Genomic DNA, 14975 nt, shown 5'->3' with positions numbered 1-14975 from the left:
TGTGTGTGTGTGTGTGTGTGTGTGTGTGTGTGTGTAACTTAAACAAGGTGTCATCCTCGAGATTAGGTAATGTTTTGTATTGATTAATCTGGATTTGTTGGTTCTACTGCGTAATTGAGGGTTGAGTCCTGCACAGGGCAGATGGAATGAGATAAAACTTCGGTCTATCCCTGAATTAAAAAAAAATAAAATAAAAAAAGGGTGGAGGGAAGTAGCTTTAATTGGTATTCAATAGTATAAGGGGAGATATTTTCACTTTATGTAAAATGGCTGAAATTTAATGACAAAAAAAATCGATATAGATTATAGAAGATGATAAACAATATAAATATTTGATTAGATTAAGTGTTAAAGCTTGATTTCAGTGCATCTGCATTCCACAATGAAAAGTATTGACCAATTATAGACAAAGTTCATCAATAAGCACTGAAAATGTATAATAACAGTTAAATAAATCATAAAATATTCATGATTACCTTACAAAACATTACAAAATGTAGCGTAACTGTTTTAATAAATCCCTATAATGAATGTTTCTTACTGCGTGTGTTGTTCTTTTTTTTATTAGATACAGTCATATTTATTTTTAGATGAATAGTATTTTAAGGAATGTTGAATAACGTTGATTTCAATCTTTGAAATATTTTTAAAACGCAATGTAACCTTATCTAGGTAGAACTACACTTACTCTTCGAAAAACTATGTAAATATGTTGTTTCAGACCAAAATATAAATCTGAGGATTATATTACACAAAGTTATATAAAACATTATTTAAGAGTAGAATGTACAAAAATCAATGACAAAAAAGATATATTATGATAATGATATATTTAAAAAAAAAAATCATTACACCTTTACCCAAACCATTTCACTTAGAGCAACTATATATATAATATTTCAAGACATGCACTCTAATGCAAATTCAGTAGCATTTTATTGTGTGGGGCTTGTACTTTTCCATGCCCCACATATATGCCTACAGCAGCCGGCGCTGTATAGCTTTTACCTGCATGGTTAGAATATTAGTGTTCTTTCTAAAAGATCACAGATATTTTGACGACGCTTCCATTCCACGTGCGCTCGTCTGAGCAAGCTTGTCATTTCCAGCTTGGCCACACCCCTGCAGATCCCACCCGTCTCCCTAGTGTGTAAAAACCAACTCAGGACAATAGCACGGAATCCACGCCTAATTAAATTAATTAGTGCTTCTTGTCAATCCTGGATTAATGTCCAATAGCAACCCGGTAAGAATGATCAGAATCCTAAAGGGTTGATAATGTTTGGGTTTTTTGCCCCTCTCTCTGACAGCGTGCGGAAAAGAGAAGGGGTTCATCCAGATTTCCTAAGGGGAGGTAATTTGCACAGATCAAGGGGCAGGCATTGCAAAGTATAAATAGTGTGACTTCAATAGCACATTACCAGCAGGTCTGAACTCCATAGCAAGAAGAATTGGCCGAGATCTATATATTTAACTCGAGATCTAGGTTTGGCAAACATCACCTTATATTTAGGTCGAGAAAAATAACATCATTGATGTGTTTTTGGTGGATGTTTTGGAATTGAAAAAAAAAAAAAAAAAAAAAAAAAAAAGATCGAGAAGAGAATATTTTGAGCAGTGATGGAAGAACTTACCGCCTTTGTGTCCAAGTCTTTTGATCAGAAAGTGAAGGAACAGAAGGAAGTCATCACGTATAGGGAGGTTCTGGAAACTGGACCTGTGCGAGGGAGGGAGCCGAACTCTAGTGAGCCAAGCCGGGAAGAGGTGAACGCTATTACCCGGGGAGGCGCACGATCTCCAAGCAGGGAGATTGACATGCTGGGGCCGGAGAGAACCAGGGACTCGTGCAGTCCAGCAATAATCGATGGTAACCAGCTATATATTTCCTTTTACTCCTAAAATCAACAGTGCGTCTTGACGGGAGAATACAGTGATTTTCTGCATTTTATAACGACGAACAGAGATAAGAAATGAAACTATGAGTGAGTAAATAAAAGTGTATAATGTTTGGCTTATCCCTCTCGTCCTGCGTTTTAATCAATTTAATGTAGATATAGGCTACATGCATTTCGTTAAGGTTACAGTTCAATAAATGAAAAACAAAAATAGTGCAAACGGACGTACAACTTTTATAACATTTTTTTTTTCTCTTATTATGAATATTATTCGTGATGCTTTGGAAACGTTAGTAATACTTGCAACAGTAAGTATTGGTCCATATTCATTCATACATAATCAGATCTATGAAAATGTTATATTCCTGCCATGATGTAATGCATTGTAAGCGAAGCCCTACATTCACAAAATCCGTTCAATCGGTTTTTATTTTTTTATTTTTTATTTTTAGGACACATATCTTTTCAACAATACTGTGTATTAGCTGGTCAAGAAACCACTGCAACGCTGTGAACACAGCAAGTTATTCGAATTGTTTATGGGAAAAACATGCAGCCTGCCACTATGAGCTAAAATAATATTATTGTTCACAGATACACCTGTCATTAAGTTTTGTGCAGTTAAGAAATATACATTATGTATGCGAGTATTATTATTACTATTATTATTATTATTATTATTATTATTATTATTATTATTATTATTATTATTCACAATATGCGCATACAAAAATTCTGAAATCGTATAACCACTAAAAAATCGTATGATTTTTTAGCATAAACCTCTTTTAAGAAATAAAAAACAAAAGTTTTTGTTTCACAAAACAATCGACAGTTGATTACCACAAGATAGATATCTATCTATCTAGGATCTGTGTATCTATCTATCTATCTATCTATCTATCTATCTATCTATCTATCTATCTATCTATCTATCTATATATATATATATATATATATATATATATATATATATATATATATATATATATATATAATTGTGCCATATGGGGGGGGGGGGGGGGTAATGTGCCATTAGGTTCCAACACATTTTGCATAACAAATAAAAATGGGGACAACCACCGTCAACAACAATTCGCGTACTTGTATTAATATCCATTATACAGTCAGATAACTGCTATAGCTGCTATAGCTGTTATAGCTGTTACAGCTGTTAACACAGAATGCAAAATCCAAAGAGATACATACAGTCCTGATAGAAACCTGCTATTTGATTCTCATTATAATGTAGCCTACTTAAACCTGTACACAAACATACTATGTTCTACCGTTATTATTTGTATCTTGTATACAAATAGCATAGATATTTGCCACATTTAGAGAACAGGTAGATACAGTATTTGACGCAATGTTGGAGAGAGCAGTGCACGGGACGGATGTAATCTAGGGTGATTGTTTATTTTAGTGCTGTGTTCAGATAACGATTTCTGAGGAGACCGGAACTTGAGCATCTTCCGGATATGTTTTAATAAGCACACTTACTTCAGAATATTGTAATTATTTATATTTTAATACAAATCAGAATTCGTTTCCCTTATCATACAAAACTTGATTATTGCTGAGTAAGAACTTTAAAACTATGTATGTATGTATGTATGTATGTATGTAAATTAAAAACAGATCCTGTTGATTTATATTTAAAATGACTGCACCTAGTCGAATATATTTTTTGTAATTCCAATTGTAGGCTACAGCTAAATAATTCAATACAATGACATTTAAAAAATAAAAAATACTGGAGTTGTTTATAATGCTCTTATTGTTGAGATGCTTTTATAGACTAAACAATTAGGGTATTACTAGAAGTGTGTGTGTGTGTGTGTGTGTGTGTGTGTGTGTGTGTGTGTGTGTGTGTGTGTGTGTGTGTGTGTGTGTGTGTGTGTTTTAATTCCATTTTCAATACTCTTCATTTTATATATAACAACATCTGAACACAGAAAGGGCGTTTAAATAAAGGCCAATGTTGCATGAGTGCCTAATAAAGAGAAATCTGTATTTAGGAAAACATTTAGAACAAAAAAAAAATGTTATGCGGTTCTTATAGATTGCCAGTGTAATATTATGTATTTTTGTACATGCAAAGACTGCCTTTAGGCATAATAAAAAGGATGGATTTGTTCCACAATCGAAAAATACCAGACCAACCTTAATAATTGAAATAGAAATGTGAACATGTATCTGAATGAATATCAGATATTATTGTCCCCTTGTGCGCTGCTGAAACTGTCTCCTATAATAAGGCTAGTGAATATTCCTCAGAAGTAGACTGCTCAAAACATTTTGTAAAGTTAACCTCGTTTTTTTTTTTTTTTTAATGCTTGAAAATATCATGCAACCGCTGTCAGATATCCAACTGTGTAACAGACGCATGCATATTTATAAGGATATAATTATTTAAAATCTAACCAGAATACAAATCTGGGGTTGGTGGGAAGGCAGATCCTCAGCTGTTTTCTTTTCTTTTTTTTTAAGGAGAAGGCACCCCTTGTGTTCCCTTATTTAATCCATCCTAATGGCCTCATGTTCGATATCTCTTGTTCCAGGTAATACAGATATGAAAGAAAGAAAAGAGGATTCCAAGTCAATGGACGATGAAGCACAGACCAAAATAAAGCAGAGGAGAAGCCGGACTAACTTTACGCTGGAGCAACTGAACGAGCTGGAGAGACTTTTTGACGAAACTCATTATCCAGACGCCTTTATGAGGGAAGAGCTTAGCCAACGACTGGGCCTGTCTGAAGCAAGGGTACAAGTAAGTAAGGCATTCTCTAAATATACATAGTATTCTTGCATACTGTAATAGGGTTACTGGCGTGTGCAAATTGGAACGACTGTTGTGCTTGCAATGATGTACTGGTTTGTTTTAAGTGCAGTTAATATCAATACAATTGCATACTAATTGTGTTGCAAATTATTGTGTCTGAAGTAATCATTGCTGATACATATTCACAATAAACCCAACAGCGAAGGTTCGTTTAAGATTAATGGTTGACTGTATCATCAATTAATCACTTCACATGTTCAAATAATTTATACATATAGAGAATCCAGCTTATCCAAATTAACACTAAAGAAAACCTAACAAAAAGCTATGAAATTGCCAACAAATTAAATGTTCTAAAACATATTTTTTCCTAAAATTGACAGAAAAAAAAGAATATACATATCATCTTTCACAGAATTAATGTTTGAATGTGTTCTACCGGTAAATATGCAAATATAACAATTTGTATTAATTTGTGACCACAATGTTTTAATTTTCACTTTTTATTTACTTTTGCTAAAGAAAACTTATTCATAAGCTATAAATAGCCCTGAAATACAATTCATGTTTTGGTTCTGTCGATATTTTTTATAAGTTATTTATTATATGCTAACAGGTTCACGTTAAAGGATGGTTTTTACTTCATTCATACGGAGTGACTATTGCTGTCAATTGATTTCTGGTATAAAGATTCTGTTGTATGCTTTGCTGGTATCAATAAATGATGTTATAACATAGTTCTCGGATCTCTTTAGGTAACGGTTATTTATCGCCCAAAGACAGCTGCAGATCTCGTAAGATTTCTGAACTAGTACAGAGAGGACCATCTGCACCGAGATATAATAACAGTTTTAAAGTGTGGTTCAGTTTACTTGTAATAGGATAAGGGTATACAGAGAGCCGAACAATGACCATGAACATAGACATAGATTTCCATCATACAGATCCAATGTTATAAGGTCTTGTTTTCATTTTTTTCTGTTTTTTTCTTTCTGTTTTGTTGCTTTCAAAAATATTTAAACTAAACAAACGAAATTTGGCTCTGCAAAAATTGAACAGACTTTTTAAAATATAATTTGTTTTGCAACGCTTGCCTAATGCATGATATCATTAACAACTGGAAAGTCGCACATTCCAAGGATTTACATAAATTATGCATGTTTCACAGTATATCATTTTCCACAGTAAATAAAATAAAAGAATGTCATAAAGACCAAAACGCTAAAGGAAATAGCAATTGTGCAGAACATTTAAAATGAAAACGTCCATAAAATATGTATAAAATATATACAGCCGGACATAAATATATTATATATATATATATATATATATATATATATATATATATATATATATATATATATATATATATATAGATATATATATATATAGTGGTATCCTGGTATCCTGTCATACAACTACAGTCGGTAGATATCATTTATTTGTAAACATTTTTTTTTTTTTTTTTTTTTTGCCGGAAGTTGTCAAGTTAAACGTCTTTTTTCCCTATGTATTTCAGACACCAGTGATTATGTTTATCGGTTTAATGTATCCGTTCCATGGGATTCAAAGCAGATTACCATAATAATGAGTTTCTTAATCTGCCTTTGCCTATTTTTTAAACAAATAAATAAATAACGGCTGCGACAAAGAAGTATCTGTGAAACAGCTATCTTCAGAAAACTCTTTGTTCTAGAGTTGTTATGACTTATGAGTAATTAAACTAAACTGCGAGGCATTAAAAGCTTCAGTAACATCATTTTTTCATGCAGATAAAGCTAATTAATTTTAGAGGCTACTAATGAGCACACTCTGCTTAGATCCCATTGCTCAGATGTCCAGGGCCATTATCACATGTTGGTATTGGGTATCAGCGAGTCAATTTGGTTCTTCAGGGACTATAATCTATAGAAAGATGAAACCATGGAATGAAAATGTCATTTATTATGGTCCAATTTAGGCTGCACATTTCGGTCAAGTGTACTTTGTCATTATTTATTTATTTATTTGTTTATTTGGGTTTGTGGTTTCTCTCCCCATACAGTATTCCCTGTATATTCTGATTGTAATAATTAAAATAGGAGAGGTAAGTAGCATTCATATTTCAGGCACCTGTTGCCATTTTTAAAGATAGGCCTATACCCTATCCCCACACATGCGGCTGACGATAATTAATGTTAATGTCTCTCCCTCTAGGTTTGGTTTCAAAACAGAAGAGCTAAATGCAGAAAACAAGAGAATCAGCTCCATAAAGGTGAGCACAAGATTTGTTTTCTGTAACGTTATATATATATATATATATATATATATATATATATATAAGAGAGAGAGAGAGAGAGAGAGAGAGAGAGAGAGAGAGAGAGAGAGAGAGAGAGAGAGAGAGAGAGAGAGAGAGACCTTAAATGTATGTTTTATTCGGCTGGTTATTATGCCATAGACTCTACATTCCTCACAATGCTTTTTGTTTTAGATATTGTATGTCTATTTTCATATCTGTGCTGCTGTGTTGGCCTGTGTTTACATGTGAAACAATACTGTAAGAAACGGATTATATAGCGTCAGTCCAACAGTGGCTTAGGCAGAGGTTTGAACCTGTTTTTTGATTATTGCAGGAGTCCTTATCGGAGCAGCCAGTCAGTATGAAGCCTGCCGAGTAGCGCCGTATGTCAACGTAGGAGCTTTACGGATGCCGTTTCAACAGGCAAGTCCAGTATGCTGAAGAATAGGACTATATCAATGAATACGCTTTACTTTTTTGATGTTGTTTATCATTATAATATAACGTTTGCTAAAGACAGGTAAATAATCTTTTGCACATTTGTTTTGCACATTTCCTATTTGCAATTGTTATAACCTTAAACGGCACCCGTCAGGACACTGTGGTCTTTATGTACAAAATGTATAGTTTTGTGTATATAAAAAGGACTTTTTTGTTTGCATTCATGAGGGTTTGATGTATGTGGTTGAGGGGTCACCTAAAATGCTGCAGTTTCAGCAGCCTTTCAGGTGCTAATGCTCTGTTTTTTTCCCCCTTTTTTCCCTATCCGTATGTCTTTAGGATAGTCATTGCAACGTACCGCCCTTCTCCTTTCAGGTCCAGGCCCAACTTCAGCTGGACAGTGCCGTGGCCCACGCTCACCATCACTTGCACTCTCACTTGGCGGCGCACGCGCCTTACATGATGTTCCCCGCTCCACCATTTGGGTTGCCCTTAGCCACGCTTGCGGCAGAATCCGCAACCGCTGCATCAGTTGTGGCTGCAGCTGCAGCCGCCAAGACCACCAATAAAAACTCAAGCATCGCAGATCTCAGGCTAAAGGCCAAAAAACACGCTGCCGCATTGGGACTGTGACTAGCGGACCAAAGCACCTTACACAGACTCAGACTGACTTGAAAGTCAGATACAACGATTAAGGCTGACAAACTGTTCCGAACAAAGACATTCTGTATGTTTTGGGGGGGTTTTTTGCGTGTGAAAATGAACATGAAGGAGGACATTTGTACAGATGGAAAAAACGTATAGGCTATTTATAAAACTGTAAATTTGACCAGGACTTCGTAACACATAAACAAAAAACATAACTCTTATATTTATACAAAAGGTTATTGGTTCTGAAAAGTCAAAATGCACAACGGGAGCACCAAGAAAAAAAGAAAAAAAGTGAAGAGGTCTATTTAAGCAAAAGTATACCAAGAATAAGAAAAATACGCAGCTGGGACGTTCATACGTTTGTTTGACAAAATGAACGATTCTGCGAAGTTCTACTTTAATACATTATTATTTGATGTGACAAGAGGCTGGCCTCGTTTTAATTTGAAACGTACCAGAGTTTTCCACAGCATTTTTTTTTTTGCTTTGGACCATTATGAACAAAAAAGACTAAATGTGGGAGATTTTTTTTTCTCCAGAAGAGAATAGCAAAAGAGTATGTGCATGTACTTTGCGTTCATCGATGACGTCACTTGAGTCGGTTGCACTTCGTTTTCATATTATAGGATTGTAGTGTTTTCAAAAATATTTTCCACAAACATTTTGAAATAATAATTTTAAAAATGTATAAAAGTTAGAGCTGCGAGATTATGTACTGACTTAATCCATAGTTACAAACTATGGCAAAATCAAACCAATGTTAACATTTATCTAACACAGTCAGGGGTTACGCTATATAAGATCTGGAATTCACTGATCTGAAATGTCCAACATTTTGAAAACAATGTAAAATATATTGATAAACAAGAAACAAAGTTTATTTTGGTTATATTGTGATTTAATATTCCATTGTCCAGATGTTAATTTTTTCTTCATAGAAGTACGTTTATTCATGTGCATTTTCTCTATTGTGATGTTGGGCGGGGTTTTATTGCATAACTGTTGAACGTTGGGTACATGGATGATGCAGATTTTCACCTGATATCGGATGTATAATTATGGGATGGTATTTGCATTAATAACTTTTTATGTGGAGACGCCAAAAGACAATGCGTTAATTTATTCAAATAAACGAACTCCCCTTTTGGTAACTAAACTGTGTGATTGCTCTATACATTTTATTTATAACTACCCCGATATTTGTATTAAATAATGTTATTTGAAGATGAAAACCCTTTGTTGTTGGATTTTACATTTTGATGTCAATTTTGTTTCAGTGAGCTTGACTCACGTGTCATTTTGTTCTTTTTTATGTTGGTCTTATATATATATATATATATATATATATATATATATATATATATAATATTATATATAATATTCGATAGTTCCCAGGTTTTGGAGATTTGTGAATTGAAGTTTATAAAAGGAAGATGTTGGATTTAGTAATACAAATGTAGTGGTTTTATGGATTAATTATGATGACATATGGCTGTTTAATCCAGTTACAGGTAGACTGAGCCCGCGTTTCAGGTGCTGTCTGTGGGTGAAACCTATATATGAAAAAAATAATCGTATCTTGTTCAAATATTTTACATAGACATCCACAGTTTTAAAACCTGAATGATAAGACACGTGTATCTACTTTAACTTAACAAGTAAACATATATATGATTAAACAAAAGTGTTTAAAATACTTTCAACATCATGAAATCCATACATTTAATTAATATAAGGAATGCGCTGTGTTTAGCATACACAAATATAGGCTAGCCTGCGCCATAGTGGGCTTTTTTTTTTTTTTTTTTTTTTTTTTTTAATGTTCTAAAAAAAAACAAAAAAACAAACATGCACCTAATATTCAATAATTTAAACAAGTATTTGTAGATGCATTCCAGTCTATATTTCCATAGTATTAAAGGTACATAAGTTTGTAAGTATTTCACACTTATATTGAACTACTTTTCCCGTAATTTACAAAAAAAAAAAAAAAAAAAAAAATGTCCATATTAGGTACTTTATTTGATATTTTAATATATTAAATAGCTAGTGTCATTTCAAGATGAAAGAAAAAAAAAGTGTAATGTTTCATGTTTAATATTGTCTAATATTCACCGAGCAGCGCTATGGTATGTGCATGTAGGGGCTTTTAAATTAATCTTATTTTTGTAACCCTTGCCATCAATATTTTGTTCACTGCTGCAAACTTGCACATACATTTCAATACAGCCCTCGGACTGTCGTGATTGTGTGGTAGTTTAGCAGAATATGCAGGCAATATTGCGAACAAAATACCTTGCTCGTTTTAGGTTTATTTTTTTTTGTTTTTAAAATATATTTATTTATTTTATTTTAAGTTTCTGTTATCAGAATAGAGTTTGTAATATATTTTAACAACATCCGACATGCTTGAAATAATTTAAGTTGACCCTTCTTATAAGAAGAAATTACTTATGCATTCAATTTTAATTGCATTTTCTTTTTAATTTCTATTTAAACGAGAGGTTCCACTAGCAATAAAAACTACATTATTTAGTTTATGAACTTGAAACTACAACTGATGAGGAGCACACACACACACACACACACACACACACACACACACATATATATATATATATATATATATAGTGTGTGTGTGTGCGTGTGTGTGTGTGTGTGTGTTGTAATCACGACAGCCGTTTCAGACCGTGCAACTTAGTTGCTTAGTTGCTTTGTTGATTCTGTTGGTATGCATGTTGCATCCAAGGCTAATTGTTACATTATTAGTCGTGTGAAGTAAATGTCAGTTGTCCTTGTTCTTGCACTTTGCTTTAGGCACACGAGCACGCTCATATAGTAGTCGTATTTTATAAGTATTTTAAACACAACGTTTAGAACGCTAATAATAGGAAGCAATGAGAGAGAAAGAGCGAATGAGTGGCTGGACGAAGAGCTACTGTTTTTACATTCCTAGTCCGGGATTTGGCTTTGAAGAATACTTTAGTGGAACATTGCAGCGGGGAAAAAAGAAACGCGAAAAAGGTAAGAAAAAAAAAAGTATGAAAAGTTTTTTTTTTTTCTTTTCTGCTACCAATGTGTTTTGTACTGCATGTTTTTCTAGATACACTGCACTGTGAAGTTGTGTTTGTATCCAGAGAGACGTTCATGTTGCCATAGTGTTGAACTTGGAGTCTACCTGTAGTAGCGAGCACAGAGAAGTTCCTTCATAGACGGACCTGTTTCTCTTCTGTCGATACATACAGTGACGTTTAAATTCTGTTTAATGAATGCGTTTACTAAGATTATTTTCTGCTTTTCATCGTAATTTTCAAACGTTAAAGGAACACTTATGCTTTCGTAATTAATTGTACCTTTGGGTAAATGTGTCAGAAGTAAATATGGGGACAAATAAATAAATAAATAAATAAAAAGTTACTTAAAATCATACTAATGAATACAGCATTGAAAGAAAGAAAAAAGGAAACGCATATGTCAAACTGGCTTTTAAAAGGCGATGTAATTGTTTTCAGGGTTGGACCGGCTTCATTAGCATACGCTTCTAAATGATGTTTTACAACACTGTAATTTTAATTCAATAATCCCACAGACTCCATATGGAATACATATGGGTGCTACGTTTAGCATACTGTACTGTAATATTTTCAATAGAAAAATACCCTTACATATGGACCCTCTTTTCCCAGGAGTACATTACACACTGAGTTGTATTTTACCTAAAGACATAAATGTTTTTTTTTTTGTTGTTTTTGTTTTTGTTTTTGTTTACACAAGCTTATCACTTTTAAGTTGAATATGCATGCTGTCTTTTATGTGTGGTACATCAGGTACAATACTATTATTGCTTTTTTTCTTTAATAAGAAGACATTATACTTGATAGGTTAAAGATGTACCAGGATACTAATAATAGGTGTGCAGAGTTGCAATGTGACAGTTAACTGGAGTGCTTTGAAGGTTAGTTTTTGAGCAGGCATGGACTGTACTTGAACTGAACTCCCAAGCTCAGCAGCACACTTTCTGCCCAATAATGTCACTATGCCTGTAGCTGTGATCTCTCTAGAGCTCCCACTGATGTATCAGATTTGCATTTCCACTCACCGCAAACACAGTGCTTTTTACCTTTCTGTGCTCTGAGTGCGAATGAGGTGTCAGTTTAAGCATTTTGTGGTCATGTGTTACTTGCTGAGGATTCCGGTTTGTTAGAGACTGGAGACAGTGGCACCACCAGGCTTTTGAATAGCTGTCATCAGGACCTGTCTGTCAGTCCTACCGGGCCCAACTACAGTGGATTCAAGATAACTTTTTTATTCCTCTGGAATAGTAACCTTCTGTTTGTGAAAATTGTATAAAAAAAAAAAAATGGCCTGTATGGGATTCCATTTCAATTATGGGCAGCTATTTGTATTACAGCTCAAATAAACTTTATTTTGAAAAACTTAGAATAAAAACTCTGATAAAAGTTATTGATATAATTTATGTTTTTTGCTATTTGACTGGTTAGGGCACCATAATGAAATCTCAATCTGGGCCTTGGCAAAGCAGTTGTGAAATCTTTGCAGACTGATTACATTGAATCATTCCTTGGTTCTGGACAGCAACTATGTCAAAAAAAGTGACTTAAGGGGTGCCTCGAAACATGAAATATCCAATAAGTAGTAAAGCAATAATAGCAAAACATGTTAGAAGGCCCACAGACAAGACTAAAGACAGCAGGATTATAGTTAGATGAAAGGGACACTTCAAAGGAAAAGAAATAGAAAATAATAGTGAAGGAAACAAGTCCTCAAATAACACTGCTGAGCAATTAGATAAGCATATCACTCAGAAATAGCACATCTGTTTCAGTAGCCTAGTCAGGGAGAGAAGGTTGAAGCTCAGCACTCTTAATATCATCACTGTGAATAAAGTCTTTTCCATAAGGATCTGGTTAAATTTTTTTTTTCCCATTCCAAATAACAAAATGTACATGCTGAATCACATACACAGGAACAAAAGGCTATGTCAAATGTAAAAGAGATCTGAATTTAAAATTGCGAAGCAAAATGTGAAGGTCGACAAAATGAAGAAAACAGCTATATTTCAGTAACCTTTGAAAACAAATGGTCATGAACTGTTTCTGTTCCTATCACGCTTAATTTCATTGTTTAGAACAATTACATCTTAGACCATTCACATTCATAATTTACTTCATAACCCTATTCTGTATCCTGTCTATTAATCTAGTTTTTAATGCATACATGTATTTAAAGTTTTAGGCAGGACAAATCTCTCTCTCTCTCTCTCTCTCTCTCTCTCTCTCTCTCTCTCTACTCTCTCTCTCTCTCTCTCTCTCTCTCTCTCTCTCTATATATCTCTATATATATATATATATATAATATATATATATATATATATATATATATACACACACACACTGTAGTCCAGTACATAGATATCCACATTTCCTAAGTGGAAATAATATCAATGTGAAATTTATATTAAAAATATAAATACTCGTGGGCACCGCTGGACATAATGTGTTGGCATTAACAAACAACACTATATATAGAGTCCTGAATGGAATAGAACGTGTGAACTGCTATAATAAATACATTAACAAACAGTACTATGTATAGAGTCCTGAATGGAATAGAACGTTTGTACTGCTATAATAAATACATTAACAAACAACACTATATATAGAGTCCTGAATGGACTAGAACATGTGAACTGCTATGATAAATATATTAACAAACAGCACTATATATAGAGTCCTGAATGGAATAGAACGTGTGAACTGCTATGATAAATACATTTCGGGGGGTCGGAGGGCTCAGGGGGGATTGTTGTCTGGTAGTACATATGTTTAATGCACAGTTCCTTAGTTTGGTTCAATGGCTTCAATCGGTAACATAGTATACTAGTAATTCATTTATTTCTATACAAATGAAGCATTTGTTCCACTACGTTTTTACACTGAAGTTAATAACCCTTTGAACCCAGTGCTGTTCTACTTCGACAGGTTCATGTATAGGGAAACAATCCCATTCACAAAAACAAATATTGGGCTTATTTTCAAGTCTCAGAACTCAAAACGCTTGTTATTGTTTTCATGTATGGTAGCTTGTGCTATATCTATATACATACATATATGCTTATATATACAGGGGTGTGTAGAAATGTAGATTTCTGATTAATTACAATGTTTTGCCCCAAGGTAACACTGTGAACTATGCTGAAGACCTAATAACAGAACATTTTTTGGAACATCTTGCACATCCCTTGGACATTTGATAATGTGTTAATGTTGACAGTGTTTTACCTGTGCATTCTTTAATAAAACAAAACATCAGCAATACTAGTGCAATGTGTTATATATTTCAAGTGTTTGACGATGTCCACCAGTTTAAATATGAATGCTCATCTTAATTACAATTAAACTTGACCTGGGCACAGAATGATTACATGCTGAAACAAACTAAACTTAATTAAAAACAAAATGTAAAAAAAAACTGTCAATGGCAGTTTATGAAATTCAATTTAATTTAATGGTCTTTTGTTTAAAAATCCTCTGCCGGGATGTGATTTTACCTGACATCTGTTTGAGAGCCCGCAGGAAGGTTGTGCTGTTCTAATCGGAGAACCAAGTGGACACAGGTCCATTCAAATTGGCAGGAACTGGCCCTTAATTTGGCAGGCTGCGCTCCAAGAGCAGAGTGCCTGAACAGCAAGCAGCTGAAACCCAGAGTTCCTTCTGGAGGCTGTAGAAATAAGTGCATTAAAGAGAAGGACAATGAACCAGACTTTGTTGCAGTCTGTAAAATACAAGCCGTGAAAGCACTGCTGTACTTTCTCATTTCATACAGTAAAACAGACCAGCATTACAGTACAGAGTCACTACATTGCACATACTTAACCTGTTTAATTCATTTAAAGGCTTTGTGA

General features: G+C 33.8%; 2 protein-coding genes across 2 annotated transcripts in view; both read left to right on the top strand.

The window, feature by feature from the left end:
- Window positions 1-1236: 1236 nt before the first annotated feature.
- LOC121322802 (short stature homeobox protein 2-like) lies at window positions 1237-9240 on the top strand. The gene is made up of 5 exons (XM_041263104.1): window positions 1237-1867; window positions 4460-4668; window positions 6877-6934; window positions 7293-7381; window positions 7739-9240. Exons 1-5 carry the CDS (start codon window positions 1621-1623, stop codon window positions 8030-8032), a joined length of 897 nt encoding a protein of 298 aa, XP_041119038.1. The 5' UTR covers window positions 1237-1620; the 3' UTR covers window positions 8033-9240.
- Window positions 9241-10817: 1577 nt separating this feature from the next.
- The window catches only part of LOC121323452, a 66970-nt gene continuing 62812 nt past the window's right edge, over window positions 10818-14975 (top strand). The window contains exon 1 of the mRNA XM_041264543.1: window positions 10818-11074. Coding sequence (XP_041120477.1) covers window positions 10948-11074 — 127 coding nt within the window. The 5' untranslated portion in view covers window positions 10818-10947. The remainder of the gene's footprint in view (window positions 11075-14975) is intronic.

Source organism: Polyodon spathula, chromosome 11 (assembly GCF_017654505.1).
Source record: "Polyodon spathula isolate WHYD16114869_AA chromosome 11, ASM1765450v1, whole genome shotgun sequence".
Lineage (NCBI taxonomy): Eukaryota > Metazoa > Chordata > Actinopteri > Acipenseriformes > Polyodontidae > Polyodon > Polyodon spathula.
This window is presented reverse-complemented; position numbering and strand designations above follow the sequence as displayed.